This window comes from Aquila chrysaetos, chromosome 9, assembly GCF_900496995.4.
Source record: "Aquila chrysaetos chrysaetos chromosome 9, bAquChr1.4, whole genome shotgun sequence".
Taxonomy (NCBI): domain Eukaryota; kingdom Metazoa; phylum Chordata; class Aves; order Accipitriformes; family Accipitridae; genus Aquila; species Aquila chrysaetos.
Window position 1 is genome coordinate 28,465,014 of NC_044012.1, and position 16,928 is coordinate 28,481,941.

A 16,928-nucleotide genomic window follows, 5' to 3' on the forward strand; every position below is an offset into this window, starting at 1 on the left:
GAAGACTTCGCACCGCAGCAGCACGGCGCGGCCCGGGAGGCGGCCCGGGCAGAGAGAGGCCCGCACCCCTGCACGGGCCAAGCCGAGCCGAGCCGAGCCGAACCAGGCCGAGCCGCCCCAGGCGCCCGGCGAGCTCCAGCGACCCCACCCCTCCGCCACGCACTGTCATCTCACCAGTCCCAACCCCCTCGCCTGATGCAATCCATTTCCCCTCTCGCTTTCAGCCGCAGGCCAATCACGGGCTAGTCGGGGCCCTCCGTCATGCCACCCCGGCCAATAAGGAAGAGCCACGATCGTAGAAATCCGGGCGGGGCGGCCACGAGCGCAGACGGCCGGGAGTCGTGGTGCCGGGCGGTGCGTCGCTTCCCGCTCCTCCCGCGCCGGCCATGGCAGCGCTGCCCGGTGCTGCAGCCCCCCGGCTGCTCCTCATCCCTAGCAAGGTAGCCGAGCCCCCCCGCCCCGCGGCCGGCCGCCATATTTCCGTTGTCCTGCCGGTAGGAGCCGCCCCCAGCTCCCCGGACCTGGAGGCCCCGCAGCCGGCCCGCAAGCGGCAGCGGCTCACTCATCTGAGCCCGGAGGAGAAAGCGCTGCGCAGGTGAGGGGGCCCCGCCGCGGGGGTGGGGGGCTCGCCGCGGCGGGTCGGGGGGGGGGGTCTGGCCGCCCTGACGGCCGCCCTGCCCCGCAGGAAGCTGAAGAACCGCGTGGCGGCCCAGAGCGCCCGGGACAGGAAGAAGGCGCGGATGACGGAGCTGGAGCAGCAGGTGGTGGAGCTGGAGGAGGAGGTATGGGGCTGGGGGGCCGGCGGAGCGGGGGGCGGCCGCGGCCGGCGCTGCGGCCTCCTGCCTGACGGCTCTCTGCAGAACCAGAAGCTGCTGCTGGAAAACCGGCTCTTGCGGGAGAAGACGTGTAGCCTTGCTCTGGAGAACCAGGAGCTCCGCTGCCGCCTGGGCTTAGATGCTCTGAAGACGGAGGAGGAGAGCGAGTCCGAGGTGAGCCTTCTGCCGCGCTGGTGGTGTGTCTTCATTTCTTTCTGGGCAGAACCTGCAGAGAGCTGCCGTGCCCCCAGAGGTGCCTGCGTGGCAGCAGGTGGGGAGAGGTAAGCCCGGCGCTGAGAGCTCTCGGGCTGTAACTGCCGTGCTGTGAAGAGGGATAATTCATGTGCCAGGAACGCTCTTGTCCTCCAAATGGAGGCTTTCCCACAGACCGAACAGATGCCAAGTCTGAACTGGGTGCCACTGGTAGTGTGAGAGATAGCGGGCTGACTAGTTCCAGGCTGTTTTAAGATTATTTCATCTGCTTTTCTACATTATGTTCTAGAAGTGAGGTAGTAAGTATTACAGTCATGTATGCCTGTCTCAAAAGAGCAGGGAGATATAGTGGAGGGGGTCAGGCTCTCATTTAAGTGGTGAACAAAATAAATCTGCAGATGTATGGAAGCTTCAGCCAACTTCAGAAGTGGTCTTACTTTCAGGTTCCTACTGCACAAGCAAGTGGAGAATCTAATGTTGGAAGCCTTTGCAGGAAGAGCATGACTTTCATGATTATGTACTGTGCTGTCTGCTAGAACTTTTGTGGTAACTGACTGGATTTTTCTCATTGGCACAGGTTGTGAAGGAATCACAGGTGGATGAGATTAGATTGGTGACCGGGTCCGCTGAGTCCGCAGCACTCAGACTACGTGTTCCTCTGCAGCAGGTGCAGGCCCAGCAGTCACCATTTCTGATAACTTCCACATGGATTCTGATGGCAGTGACTCTTCAGACTCAGAGGTGAGCATTCACTCCTATCCAAAACACCCACGAAATTCAGAACCACTGAATTGGAGACTAGTGTTGTAACTTCTTGATGTAAAGTCACTTGATGACTTTCTGTAGCTGGCTTGTTTTCCAAGTCTTTTGTTGTGGTCGAGACGGACAAAACGACAAGACAACAAAACTTTATAAAAGCAAGCTAGTGCAAAAAGCCTTTATTGCTCTCTTTCTCTGTTCATTTATACTCTCTTTCCCCTTAGCTTCCCCAGATGTCTCTTTCTTATTGGTTTAAAGTTGTTATGCTGTCTTATCATTGGTTAACATTTGCACAGTTCATCACAACTCAGCTCTTCTGCCAAAAGGACACGTACGCCTTGTCTTGCGGTTGACACTTCCTCAAAACTTGTTTATCTTGCAGTTCTTCTTGTTCCTGTTTGTTCTCTCAAGGGTAGACTGGAATCTTCTCAAGGTCAAAGTCATCCTGTCCAGGGGCCTCAGTCTAGCTGAGGTCCCCCACAGTCTTTGAATGCCATACCTGTTGCTTAAAACAGCTGTGTTAAGCTGTATCCAGTGAGAACAGTCATTCATGCAACTTGAACAAGTCCAGTTCCCATAAAATCTTGGAGGATATTGCCTGAAACAATCTCTTGGCTCTTACAGCAGAAGTGTACAAATACAAAAGCATACTGTGCTATTACTGTTGTTGAAAACAAACTTGATCATTTTGCTGATGTGCTGGCACTTAGCAAAGCTGTTAGAACTTAACGCCTGTCCCTTATGAATGACTTCCAGAAATGTAAGGACAGGCATCTTTCACCTTTAAAAAAGAAAATCAAAACAACCCCCCCATCTTTGGTCATGGGCAGGTCTGCCTAAGTCTGGTTCTGGTACTTGCTCTATGGAGCCAGCAGGTAGTGTGGTGTTTGTACCTGATGGGTCTGAGATCTTGTGGAGTTTCTAATAGAGGCTGTGAATATCAAATGTATGTACAATTCTATGGGGATTGTCAATACCCTTACAAAAAAGTTAATGGACAAAGAATTTCTGAAAGATAAGTAATTGCCTTAACTGTCTGTTTGGATGGTGGTGTTCTTGGTAAAACTCCTAGTTCTATGATCAAGTTAGCATACTTTTAACTTCCAGATGAGGGTTAATAGATGCCACAGCTGATGTTTTGCTGTAACAGTAGTAGGCTTTCTTTCTAAAACAGTATTTCATTCTGCAGTCTGATCTCCTCTTGGGCTTTCTGGACAGTCTGGACCCAGAGATGTTTTTCAAATATGCTGATTCAGAGTCGACATGCCTGGAAAAGCTGGAGGAAGAGATCTGTGGAGAAACAAATTCCATACCAACCTCCCCCTCTCCCTCTTTGGGGTCCCCATCAGCTAAGCTGGAGGCCATTAATGAACTGATAAGGTTTGATCATGTGTACACAAAGCCCCTAATACTGGAGATTCCTGTTAAAATGGGCAACCAAACCAATATGCTAGTGAAAATTGAAGAAGTATCTCTCTCTCCATCTGAAGATAAAGCTGTCCCTAAGGTCCCAGTATCTGTGAAAGAGGAACCCGTAGACAGCTTCATGCCTGAACTGGGCATCTCTCATCTGCTTTCCTCTCATAGCCTTCCAGCCTCAAGCTATCTGTTGGATGCCTGTAGTGACTCTGGATATGAAGGATCCCTGTCGCCCTTCAGTGACATGTCCTCTCCACTTGACACTGACCATGCTTGGGAGGATAGCTTTGCCAATGAACTCTTTCCCCAACTGATCAGTGTCTAACTCAGTAGTGTTAACTTCCCTTGGATAACTATCCTGGCAGGATAACAGGATATGCCCCTTTGGGGTGGTGGTGGGGGAAATCAAGTGTATTCAGAAAAGCGTTGCTTATTTCTACCCATGCTAATAGATGGAGTGATGGCCAATGCATTTCTCCTGCTATGAAAAAGCCTAGGGTGTCCTGTCCTGCCCTCCCCCCCACCCCCACCAGTGGTGGCTTATGAGGGAGGAAAGCTTGTTTCTCAATAACTTGCCAATTCCACATGAACCTGAAAATGTTCATTTTGTTTTACATTTAAAATAATTTTGACACAAACTGCAGTGGGATATTCATGTATAGGCAACTGGGTTAAAAACTAAATAGTCTGTACATCTTGCAGATCTACTATGTAAATGCTTGTTTTCCATTTGCTATGTAGAGTTGCTTTTTCCATTTAATATTTAACTGTATTGGTGCAATTAAAGTGCAATGCAGCTCACTGACCCTTTTTTGCCTTGGATCTCAGTGGGGCGGGGAGAGTATTTGGGCCTTGCAGAATTTGAACCTATAGAAATTTTAAGAGATTAGGTCACTTAGTGTCTTGTCCTTACACTACCATAATGCACCAATCCAGCAGCACTTCTATGCTGTATGTAGCTGGATGCTCTAGCAGCTTCTTTCTGGGAGCACTTAATGTTGCAAACTCTGTGCAAGGTAGATGGATTTGTATGATGGCCAGAGCTGTTAGAGCAAAATCTACAGTCTGAATAGGGAATGCAGGTGGCAGTAGCTTGATGTCTGAATAAAATTCCTGTAATATCTTCCTGTTGGCCAATAATGCCATTCAAAATGCTCAGTCTGAGTGAGGGAGGGTGCGTTTCAAGTGGCATGTCTAGTGTTTGTGAAGCTGTGAGAGACACACATGGGGTGAAAAAGGTGCAGGTCCTATGTTACCACAGGAATTCCTGAAGCATAAAATTAACTTTGCAGGAGCTAATTTCAAATACCACAGTAGGACCTCTTTTTTTTTTTTTTTTTTTTTGTCCTCATGCATTTTGTTTCAATGTCACAGTACTAAAAACACTTGGAGTGAGAAGAAACTGAAATTTTATACTGAAAGTGTGAGAGCTGTTCCAGGTGTTCACACAACTGTTCTTTGTTTCAGTGCTATTTCATGTCTTGCATTAAATTTGACAAAAATAACTTGAGGCAGGGGAGGGAAGGAAATGGGGGATGGGACAGGAGGGTATTGGTCACTAACGTTCAAGGTGACAGGACTGCTTTGGATTACAAACTTGAGTAACCTAGCTTGTTGTAATAAAGCATTATATCTGAATACTGGATAGTAAAAACTACAGCTGTGCAATATAGCAGAAACTTAGATTAAAAAAAGTAAGTAGTCTGAGAATAAGTTGCTTTACTTTCATGCTGGAAGATAGGGATGGCTGCAAGAGATCTCTTAGTACCTAATATATGTTACTGTGAGTCCAAAAAGCAAATGGACAGGTGAGGATTTGATCCATAGTTTTGCATTACTTTTGTCAGTATTATTGGAACTTCATATGAAACTAAAAAAGTTCAAGTACAGCAGAAATAATGTAAGGAAGAGGTTTCATTTCTTTAAAACTCAGCTCTACATTTTCTAGCTTGGAAGTCGAAGACACAGTTTACAGGAATAAGTATGTAGTAGTTGAAACTAGCACCTGTAAAACAATTGGTATTTCACATACTTTCCTCAGGGCTATAGGAAGGTTGAGACTGGCACACCAAAGATGTGCAGCCCATCCCACTGCTCGTGCTTATTTTTGTTTCTTCAGGAGCTGATCCTAACTGTAGTTGAAATGGAATTTTTGGTGATGTGTGCTATCTCCGTTAGGATATCTCAGGTTATCAAGGATGTTCCTCAGTCCAGTTTTACTCGTGTGATGTTTAGGATTAGAATTGCATTTTCTGTGCACCTAGACAAGCTACTGTGACTAAAGCAAGCACTTTTTAAGCATGACAACTGATAACCAAGCATTTTAATAGCTACTGAAAGTAAGGCTTTTACCAAAAGAAATGAAAATCAACTAATGAAATCAAGTATATAAAGTTAATAGTTTTGCTGCCTGAACATCTTTTTAAAGTCTTTCTTCCCTTGTTAAGGTATGTGGGAAGAGTGTGAACAGAGGTAAGAGGGCTTGCCATATATTACGCATTGATTTAAATACAGTTTCTGCTATTAAAAACACTGTAAGGCCAAGTCTTTCTGTTGTTTTGGGTTAGTTGTGTTTTAGCTTAACTAATGCAGCAATAAATGGTGGCACAGCAAAAAAGCTTCACTGAGCATTCAAGAACCTGCCTGGAAAACCTGAACATCCAGCTGTGTCCATTCCTTCTACCCCAACCCCACCCCCCAGTTTCTGTGTGGGCTGTCTTCACCAAAGAATGTCTCTCCAGCCTTCATGTTTAAAGGTGTAGAAATCCTGCCATTTCCTTCAGAAATTTGAGGGGGAAAAGAAGTCCAAAATCAAAGGAAATGAAGAGTAGCTTAAAGCTCACAGACTGTAAGACCTGATACCTGCACAACTGCAGGTTTTTTTTTTATTTTCCCAGCAATGCTTAAGGCAGTTCTTTTTTTCATGGTAGCTCAGGTTAAGACAGCAACGTTAACTGACAGGATGAGGAAGAGTGGAGGTGAAGAGTTAATGTGAACTCTTCTGGCAAACTACTTAGACTGGTTGCAACAGATTTCTTAGGGGAAGCATGACCTTTGTTTTCAATGAATAAGGAAGAAGTTTACAATTCTTACATTCAGCTTTTGGTGTACCATTATGAAGGCACTGCCCAGTATCATTTACACATTTCATAATAACTAAATCCAAGGACTCAACAAGAGTAATTCAGCTCAAACCAAGACCAAAGTAGGGCAATCTTTTACCAAATTAGAGGGGCACAGAAAAACATAGCTACCTTAAAAAAAAAAAAAACAAAACAACAACAAACAAACAAACCCAAACAACTGGAAAAGCTGTCTAGGCAGGAAATGGCTGCAGGCAACTCTCTAAGCTGTTGTGTTTTTCTTGAAGACAAAAGTTGGTGGAAAAACTGAAGCACCTGTTCCATGTCTGACACATTGAAGTCGAACAGCTGTACATGAATGGTACACTGAGAGAAATAAGAATACATGCAAGACATGGCCATCCTAAACCAAAATCCTGTACCAATTATCAGCCTTGCCTGTGCTTAAGCCTTAAGGGAGATAACCACCAGAAAATTCAACATTGCAAAGGATTGCTTCAGACAGCATTCAGAATAAAAAGAATATATATATATACCTCTACTGCATATTACTTTCCTTTGTTCTTAAGCCAGCCAAACTACAGTTCTCAGCTGCTAGGCAAGCTTCTGCTCCAGTAATTATTCTGAGCCAGTGGTATAAGAAAGATCAGTGCTCACAAGGTTGAGGTTTTAAATTGCTTTGATTCATTAAAGTACTTGGTGGTAGTCTGAACCAGCATCAAGTGAAGTACAGTTTGATAGCTGTACATGTAAGCTTTTTGGGTCTCCTGTAAACTGAATTCAACTTAGCCTGCCCGAGAGCAGCCAAGTGTTCTGAAGTAAAGGCTGCTCCTGCAGCAGCAGAGAAAGCAGTGGTAGCATAGATCCCCTTTTCTCCACCATAATCTCAGCAGCTGCCAACTGTCACTGAAGTAGAGCACTGCAATCCTCAGAATCATCCTTGTGCTACCACAGATAGAACAAGGCAAGAGGCTAAGAGTGGATGTGTGAGTGATACGGAGCAGAAAGCTACCATCTTATGCTCGAGGAGTAACTTCACTGCAGCATGTCCTGCTGCTGCCCCAGCAGGCAGGAAAAGCCATTCTTATGTCCTGTGGCCTGAAACACCTCGATGCAGGGACTGAAGCACTTCACCAGTGCTGCTGTATCTCTGTCGCTCTCTTCTCTCCTGCAACAGGCTGCTCTGAAAGGCTGGAAGACCTGTCATTTTGCCACCCTTCTGCCTTCCTCCAAAGCTGCCTGCCTGAGCTGGCTCTTCTACCCGAGCAGCTCATATTGGTGCCTGTAGCCACCACCCAGCCCCATCCATCTCTGGAGGGCTAGACCTGAGCTGTTCAGCCACTGCAGCACTGCTCGCGAACATGTCCTGGATGAATTGTGAAGGTGATGCAAGATGAAGTGAAACAGGTAATCCTCAACACTGCCTGTTGCAAATCACTTCCCTGCTCCGCTTACCAAGTAACATCCCAGGTGTGATTTACCAATTAAAATGCCGGCAACGTTGTCCCGCCGTGACCCCAGGCAGCGGCAGCTGCTGCCTGTCTGCCTGACCTCACAGCTGAGCACTTTTGTGCCTCCACAAGCAGCAAACTCCTCACGTCTAAAAAATTCAAGAAAAAATCTGTTACGATCACATTTCCATCGTATTTGGAAATGGACTCTGGTTAATAGGTTCACACCCAAACCTTGTTAAGCACAGCAGACAAAACTGTTCACTGAAGTAGTATTTACATTGTTTTGCTTCTGTTTTTCAACTTTACAGCTACCAATACTTTCTGGCATGCTTTATCCTGACTTACTGGCAGCATCACGTTCCAAGAGAAGCTGCTAATATTTATCAAGATCTCTTCCACTAAAAGCACACAACTAGCTCTTGTCAGGCATCGGAAAGCCTAATAGCATTCACAATTTCTATTAGCCCTTATATATTTTACTAGAATCAAGTCCACTTAGGTGCTACCAAGGCAGGATAAGGTTTTTTTTTAATATATATATTTATATAGTACATCAACATCCACAGATTAAAGTGTGAGCATTTAAACTGTCAGCAGAGGATCTTTATCTGAGATCTTCCTGTAAATGAGAGATGTCAAGTTAAACTAAACCCAGGCAAAGCTGGGGCAGCAAAGTGAACAGAAACACATGCATAAAGCAGCAGATTTCACCTTTGCAGTATGCTTCCTTAAGATGACTGCTTTCTGATTGCTCTAAATTCTGTTTTGGAGTCCTACTTGTCTCACAACAAGCATGGATCCAGACCCAGTGGTTCACACATATGTTACAACTGCATTTGATAAAATAAATCCTCTGTCATGAAAGCCACACATTTGCTCTAGCTAACTGATACAAGGCACAGGCTCTAGGACAATTGCAAGTCCAGTTCCAAGTCCATGCCAAAATAAATTCTGTCCCTCTCCACAGGGTTGGCTCTGTAACTGAGATACTCCTCCCATCTCTGCAATCTCCCAGCCACATCCCCAAGGACACTCTCAGCCAGCCTAGACAGCCTTACACAGTCCTAAATGGGTTGGGTTTTACACTACTCTTTTCCTCTCTGACTCTGCATTGGAGAAGTATTTAAGTCCTGTCTAAATCTACAGTACAATTTAAGCGAGTCAATGTTTGACTCGGCCTAGAAACCTCGGTGGGGGGGGTTATTAACTATTTTTGAATATAAATCTGAAGTGCTATTTTTCCCTCATTTTGAAAGCAAAGGTAATACTGGTCTAGCATACCCATCCTTATCCTTCAGCTGCTTGAAAAACATCAGATGATGTTAAACAAAAGAGCAAAGTGTTACATTCCAATAAAATAATCATTAAAATTTGAATTTGTTTTAAAACTCTCCTCAAAGATTTCTTGCTTTTATACAGAACTAAGCAAGCTACGCATTCTTAATTTTAGTCTGAAGTAAAGGGAAAGATCTGCAAACACAAGCTATAGCAACACCTTTTGGTACTCCTTCACTCTGTTAGAGGCCTTTGGGTCATGACAGATTTACAGCAACTCTTCCTTTCTGGCAGCTTCAGATTTATTTTACCCTGCTGTTGTCCCACCCCGTCCTGCTGAACACCATGGAAGCAAGAAGTGACATACCCTTGGGACTATGTAGTTAAACTAAAAATCTCCTTAGGCCAGAAGAGTATTTTACCCTCCACTTGAAGGACTCGACTTAGGCTCTCAAGGTTTTCACTTTTATTAGGAAGGAAACACAGTCGTCTAAAAAATATTTTAGAAAATTTATTGAAAACTGACATACAAAGGGTGATTTGGTCCCAAGAGAAGACAGACCAGAATCAGATCTTCCATATTTCAAAATAAAGTTCTTCCTAATACTGCATCACATTTGCCATCCCGCTTGTAAACAGCGTTAATAGAAGTCTTTTAAGGAAGCCAACAACAAATGAAACTTACAACTACAGAAGTGTGAAAACACCCAGTAGCTTATTCTCTCACCCTCTCCAAATGATTGCTATGGCAAGAATCTTGCTCAGTCCTCTTAGATACTAGATTCCTGCCCTACCCCACTCTTCTCCTCCCCCATCAATTTAAGCGATTCAACCCTGTTCTCTCCTATCACAAGGGCAGAAATGAATTATGAAAAAAATTAAAATAAATGTTTTCTACCAAAGCAAATTTCTTGGACCCATTTGTTTCCCATCTCATGGTCTCTGTCAATAGTCTACCACTATATTCTCATTTCAGATGGCAGAATAACAGGGGTCTGTGATACCATATTAGCATCAAATGATTAAGAGGAAATACACCTCTGAAAGTCAACCTTTGGTACAAACATAACAGGAAAAAATGTATGCTTAAAAGCCATCTACAAAAATTTCTTCCTCTGCAAATTTGATATGCAATTTGTCATTTTTAAGAGGAAAAAACCTGCATCTAGATTTGACGTACTTAGGCTTCACACAGTTTTCTACATCTGTTGCAGTTTTACTGTTGCTGAGATGGTTTCATCAAATTTTTGAAATTTCTATCCTTTCTTTTCAGTTTATGTAGGATTCAGAGCTATCAGCTAAAACAGTTCCAACCTTGAACTTTCACTATAATTCTGCAAGCTTAAAAACAGGTAATTATTTAGAGACACCACATTTTCCACTTGCAGTGACTACAGCCTTCTCCAAACTGCGTTGCTTTACTTTATACTCAAGCAATGTAGCATGTCAAAGGCTGTAGATTTTAAGGACGTTCAGCAGCTTAATAATACATGAGAAATTTTACACAGTACATGCAAGAGATTTATAGCAGACCCTGAAATTAAAAATTAGACATAATAGCAAGATAAAGCTGCAGAGGTTCTCCAATTTTATAGAAGTTCCAGAATGGTAAAGTTATACACCAGTCTCCAGAGTAATACCCATTCAAACATTGGAATGTTTTTAGTGAAGCTCTGAAATGCTTTAGCAAGAGACAGCAAATTTCACACAACCTTCGACAAGAGCAGCAAGATAGACAGGATTTAACAAATAGGAGCATCTTTTGAACAAAGCTTCTGCTGTCAGCCAAAAGAAAAGAAAGTATGACTGCAAAAAGAGAAACTTGACTTTAAACTATTGACTATGGATAATTCAACAGTAAAAAATATAATCACAAAGATTATCAAGTAGCTGTGCAAAGGAAGAGTAGGTTTTTCTTATGCAAACAGCTGCATTACTGTGTACTTGCTTCTTTATGTTAGCAAGATGTCAAAAACAGATTGGGATGCTAAGACTCTGAACAGAACCTATTACTTGGAAAGGAATTTCTTATGAAAAGCGTCAATTCAGGTATCTCTGAGAAAGCTCAAGGTCCTAAGAACAGAAGATAAGATTCTCTGCCTTGTTTAAGGGTTTTAAGCATAATGGAACTATTGTGCACTGAGGAAAGGTACAAGCAATAACTCATTGAGGATTCCTTTTCTTAACACCCTAAGCAGGGTACAAAATTCTTTTGGCATACATCTGTATAAACTATGTGACGTTATGTTAATGGCACATGTTCTGGCTTAAATTTTAAATCTAGATTCCGTCAGGAAGAAGACAAACATCTCCTTTACTTCACCACCAATACCAGTCTCAAAGTCTGGGACTTCGTTACAGATGATAATCAGCATTTGACCCTCTTTATGCCAGAATACAGCTCCCTGTTATCTGATTTACTTATCATATTTATCAAAATTAAAGGATGCCATTTATTTAATCAAAAGTTACTGTCTTAAATGGACTTTCCCACTTGATGCATACAAAGAATCACAGCACAATGTAAAATGTGAATCTATTGGCTGAGAACCACTTTTCTGCAGACTTTGCATCATTTGGGGAGGGGGGCATCAAAAACCCACAAACACAATTTAGGAGCCAATGAACCAAACATGACTAAAGTTAGTAGATAACTTGCAAGTTAGTAGCTCATTTTACTTTCTACAAAGCACGAGGCTTATGCCCAACTATAACATTCCTTCCCTACCATACTGCAGAGCATATAATTTCTACATTTGAGTTTACATCAAGTACAAACCAGCCACAGATGAAAGAGTATGAAAAGCTCTGTTTCCACAGGGATTGGTTTTCTATCTGTGACTAGACTCAAAAGTATTTCTTCCTCTCCATACCTTTTTGTTATTCAAATTAAACTAAGTGACCAAGCATAGTATGTGCACCAAAGTCTTAATGGCTCAGTAAGTGAAAGTTGTGGCTTAAGCCACAGTTACATTCAATATTTGGATTTTATACTTTACCAAGGACAATTAAGAGGATATTTCACCATTAAGCAAGATGGAAAGCTACTTCCTTGTTCCAAAGGCCTCTGGATTACCTTCTCAGTAAAACCAAGAATATTTAATAGACCGGAATACAGAAATCTTGGGTTTTTTTCAGTTTCCTTAAGTTGTGTCCGGCCAATCCATGTTCTTATGATTGTTAATAGGAAAAACAAAAACAAATAATAAAACTTCAGATTCATACATCAAACCAGAAAGAAAGAGGGAATAAAAAAACAGCAACAAAAAACATCAGAAGCTCACCACTTCCAGTCTAAAATCTGGCATCTACAACTCCATTTCTTCTTCTGCACACCCAGAGATTCCCGAACTAGCATATGGATCTGGAGACATGGCAGTCTGTTGTGATTCAGGGAATGTTTCAGTCTGTGGGTCAAAAGCAGCTCTTGGTGTTGACTGCTTGGCTTGACACCCTTCTGCACTCTGCTGCTTGAAGTTCTTAACAGAAACAGACTTCAGTTTATCTGTGAGAAATTCAGGAAGAGGTTTCCAAAGCACCAGCTCCATAGAAGGACGGCTCCTAGAAGGGATGGAGTCTCAGTTAAATTAAGTTCTCCAATCACAACTATTAAATGCAGAAGACCAGTGAGTATCTTCAGCCTTTGTGCCAGCCTGGAACTATATTCCAGAATCCATATACCTTCCCTGCCCCCCCCCCCCCCCCCCCCCATTAAATTTCCTCTTCCTTAACTAGTTCCATTACTTCTAGTTCTAACCCTGTATTTTCTTTCTTTTCTTTTGCACCAAACTTGACGACCACTGTTGGTCATGTTTCAGGACCTTCTTCTTTTGGAAACACACATACATAAAAATCAAGATATAATGGTTTATTCAACAAATTTAACTCCGTACAAATGAGGAGTATGAAACAGACAGCTTGATGACCACTGTAGTTACTTCTCTTTTACATTAGTATAGTTTTTCCTATTTCTGACCAGATGAATGGTCTGTTATACAACATTGGCTGCATCATGCAGTAATTAAGGACACCTCCACAAACATGAGACTGAGTCTCTCTTTTCATTTGCATGCATTAGCTACATAGCACCATGATTTCCTCAAGAACTTACATAGATTCTATTATTTTCTTTGTCAGGCCTTCACCAAAATCCCTCTTCATCCCTTTTTTAAGGGTATCTGACAGGATAAGAGTGGGCAGATTGCTAACATTTCCATCAGCATGAACTTCCTCATCTTCATCAATTATCCTAGGAACGGAGGGGGAAGAGGGAGATAAACACTATTGAGCATACTGTTAACAGGCACATCCACCGCAGACTACAGTTATGTCTGCGTGCACTGCATTGTACAGTGTAGATATCTGACCTAGGCTGAGTACCAGAAGCAGCGTGGCCATGTTAACATGAGTCTCTCTTGGGCCAATATACCCTAAGAATGACTGTTGCCACTGAAGCCACTTGAGCAGCTATGCCACTTCTAGTACCTGAGCTAGCTTTGTTATCCCTGCATCATCCAGCAGTGCACAATGCAGACATACGCCAAGAGAAAATAAATAAATTCACTTCAGGGGAAACTGATTCAGTCACATTACGAGAGTGAGTCTCAGTTATGCAGTAGCTTCACCTGCTCAATTCCCCATATCTTAACTTTGAGAATTATTGAAAAGCAACTGAATACAGTTCTTAAGCTTTAACAAGGTTGCACCAATTTCTCAGAGATTAAAATGGCACAAAAAGTTGAAACATTTAGAACAAACTGGAGGTTATCTCCTTTGTTTTTGGTAAACCTTTTAAAGAAAATTTAGCAGAGTAGCTGGGAAGGATGGGGAACAATCCTTTGAGAGGTCCAAAGCAGACTTTGTAATGCAGATATAGCCAGATAATAAAGACATATATCACTACTCTGATTTACCCATGAAAAAATAAAATAATCTAACAGTACCTTGCTTCCCTTCATGCATCATCTATGGAGTAATCATCTAAAAAAAAATCTTGTTTTTTAAGTTATAAAACTTTTGGCTTTTCTAACAGCTGTCTGCAGTGGTCATTTTGGGTATTTCAGAATACTAGCTCAACTGCAATCAACTGATATATACACATGACATTCCCAGAAATCTTTCAAAGGCAAGAATGCACAGTACATTTATTAAATGATTGCAACAGACTGCCCATAGCCACCTCATTACCTCAATATCAAGCTATCTGGTATTTAACAGCAAGATGAACCTTAGTCTTATTGCATATATGCAGAGAGATCTCTCTGGTTCATGCTATTCTCTACAATGACAAATTCACATCCATCTTGAGCATTGAGAAGTATTAATCATAGAACAAGCTGCAGTTGGTTGAAAAAAGTTGAGCTCGTCTGACCAGGCAACATCGGTTAAAATTTGAGCTCTGGTTACTCACAAAAGAGCATAAAACCCCATTAGGGTATACTGATGCTGCATAATGATTCTGAAAAGGTGGTTATTTATTCAGCATCTTTTGCTCTAGCACCCTCAATTTCAGATCACAGTATCAGCCCCAAGACTCGTAGGACCATAGGTAGCCTAAAAAGAAATCGCTTAAACAGGAGGTTCATCTCAGACTTACAGTAGTGTTATCACATCACTAAGTGCTAGATTTACCCCCTAATGCCCACCAAAAAAAGGGAAAGCTCAGCAAAGCCAGTCTACTCAATCCCTGCATTTACCTGTCCTCAATTTCCTGAAGCTTCCTGCGAGCAACCTCGTATTGCTGTTCCCCCATTGTCTGATCCATTTCTTCACAGGGAATTTCTAACATGGCAGTTTCAGGACAGCTGCCACCATACTGACTTGCTACCTCCCCAGCTGCCTGCTGACCTGCACAGAGAATCCATTCTTCAGTGTTGGGATTCAAAGGGCAATTTTTGGCTCCTGTCAGTCTCTTCTTCCGCACAGGACAACTAGGAAATAAAATAAGTTTACATTTGTCAAAAGAGAAATGTGGCATTCTACAGGAAAAAATGTTAGAGAGCTATGTGCATTTCAACAGATTGACACACTATGGAAACACAACCTCCACAAAGAAAATAAATCCACATTGCTCTTATTAAAATGTGGGTACCCATGCAAGAAAATCAGTGCTACACAATTAATTAGGTAACTGAAATGGATTTGGGCTCATGTGCAATTCAAGGGAAGAGTTCCAAATGGAAACAATGATAGAAGTTCCATTCCTGTGTATGTTGTAGGTGAGGTGTGCTCAAATCTTTACAGAAAACAAAAAGCAAATTAAGATTTTTCAGGCTATAAAAGACAAATTTAATTTACCCTTCCGCCTCTTCTTCTAGCTTATGCTTCTTTCCACAGCGAACAGAGACACTGCAAAAGAAAAACAAATGGCTATTTAGCTTCGACTTATATCTTCCAGTGACACTGAGATTTTCAAACACTATTTTCCTCCCTTTTAAAAATTCACTTCAGCTAAGAGTAACAGTCACAGTATGTCATGAGCTGTGAAGGGAACGGAAGTTTTGGACAACAAATGACCACTTTGTTCCAAAAAAGTCAAAGAAGGCCGTAATTACTCAGTTCTCTGAGCAGAATTCCACGCTAATTTCTCCTCCTTCACGTTATTTATTTTTTCCATGAAGGGCAAGACCAATTTTTGCTAAAATTCAAATGCATCAAGAAGCAATACGTGATCCAACTTCAGTCTCTTAACACATTGTCTCACAGTGACATACTCAAATTAAATATGACCAAACAACATTTTATGGAATAATTTAAGTTTTCTGTGCTCACACATGAAAAGTTAAAAAAAAAAAAAGTAAAAAAAGTACATGAGCTTAAAAGCATGTCAAGATGTTGGTAAACTTCATCACATTTCTCTCCTTTCAGAAGACTCTTTCTTCCCCCACCAACAAACTTCAAGGCCGTAAGATAAGCACAATACAATCCTGACACTGTACAAGCGAAACACCACTAGAAGAAAACAAATTATAACCCGCCTTGAAAAGAAAAGTTATTTCGCACTGCCAGTGCAGCCAAGAAATGCGTTCCCTCCCGGTTCTGGCAGTACCTGGTTTTGCACTTACTGGCTCTGACCCTGTGGCAGGTGCAGGCCTTGCGGGTGGGCCGCACTCGTGAAGGAGCCCACCGGGGCGACCGTCAAGCCCTCATTGTAACTTCCAAGCGCAGCCAGGGAGGCAACGTCGAAGCTGCTTTGCAGATACAGACTGGAGGAACCGCCGCCATCGGCACCATCGCTTCCGTTCCCTGCCATTACCATCACGGGGGGCTGGAGACGGTCGCGGCCCACGGCTCCGGGCTGCGGGTCGTCCCGCACGAGGCCCAGCGGGCCGTGTCGGTCAGGGGCGACGGCTGGAGCCTGGGGGAACTCCACGGCAGGACCCGCAGGGATGCCCTGACAGGATCTGCCCAGCGCTGCCATTTCCTGCTGCCGGGGAGAAAGAGGACATCAACGCCGCCCCTCCCCACCACCGAGCGGGGCGGCCCCCTCGTGGCGGGCTCCCTCCGCGCTACAAGACGCCCCGGGACCCCGGCCCGAGGCCGCCCTCCCGCTGCTGGTGCCGGCCCGGCCCGAGGCGCTCCCTCCGGGGACCCGCGCTGAACGGCACTGGCGACCCCCGCGGGTGACCCGGTCAAGCGGCACCGCCGGCCGCCCCGGGCACCACCGGGGCCCGGCCCGGCCCGCCCCGCCCCGCTCTGGCGCAACAGCGGGAAAACGGCTGCCCGCCCCAGCTCGCTCGCTCGCCCGCGCCGCGGAGCGCTTACCGCCGGGCCGGGCCCGGAGCTGGACGACACCGCCAGAGCTCAGATCCTTTCCAGGCCTTTCGCCGCACTTGGAGAAGGCTGACGCGGGCACTATGGGAGCTGTAGTCCCAGCCGGAGCGCGGGGCGCGGCGGGAGCTGTAGTCCCG

At 43.9% G+C, this 16,928-nt stretch overlaps 2 protein-coding genes across 6 annotated transcripts; one reads left to right on the forward strand and one right to left on the reverse strand.

Moving 5' to 3' along the window:
* The first annotated feature begins 261 nt into the window (after window positions 1-261).
* On the forward strand, window positions 262-4,011 carry XBP1 (X-box binding protein 1). The gene is given in 6 exon segments (XM_030026022.2): window positions 262-595; window positions 686-782; window positions 861-989; window positions 1,606-1,659; window positions 1,662-1,769; window positions 2,977-4,011. Coding segments are annotated over 6 exon segments (1,152 nt in total). The 5' UTR covers window positions 262-386; the 3' UTR covers window positions 3,532-4,011.
* CCDC117 (coiled-coil domain containing 117) lies at window positions 3,775-16,891 on the reverse strand. 5 transcript variants are annotated; one of them, XM_030026027.2, is made up of 7 exons: window positions 16,785-16,891; window positions 16,083-16,452; window positions 15,316-15,366; window positions 14,715-14,948; window positions 13,130-13,267; window positions 12,303-12,579; window positions 3,775-7,889 (listed from the first exon to the last, which is right to left on the reverse strand). In XM_030026027.2, exons 2-6 carry the CDS (start codon window positions 16,436-16,438, stop codon window positions 12,327-12,329), a joined length of 1,032 nt encoding a protein of 343 aa, XP_029881887.1. In that variant the 5' UTR covers window positions 16,439-16,452; window positions 16,785-16,891; the 3' UTR covers window positions 3,775-7,889; window positions 12,303-12,326. The 5 variants fall into 5 exon arrangements, with proteins under 5 accessions (XP_029881887.1, XP_029881886.1, XP_029881883.1 ...); XM_030026026.2 differs by lacking the exon at window positions 3,775-7,889 and adding an exon at window positions 9,517-12,188; XM_030026023.2 differs by lacking the exon at window positions 3,775-7,889 and having other exon boundaries at window positions 9,517-12,579.
* Between the last annotated feature and the right edge of the window lie 37 nt (window positions 16,892-16,928).

Coding starts and splice junctions, on each gene's coding strand:
- CCDC117 (XM_030026027.2), bottom strand. CDS start 16,438: ATGGCAGCGCTGGGCAGATCCTGTCAGGGCATCCCTGCGGGTCCTGCC. Junction 14,949..15,315: donor CTAGAAGAAGAGGCGGAAGG/GTAAATTAAATT, acceptor TTTATTTCCTAG/TTGTCCTGTGCGGAAGAAGA. Junction 12,580..13,129: donor AAGAAAATAATAGAATCTAT/GTAAGTTCTTGA, acceptor CATCCCTTCTAG/GAGCCGTCCTTCTATGGAGC.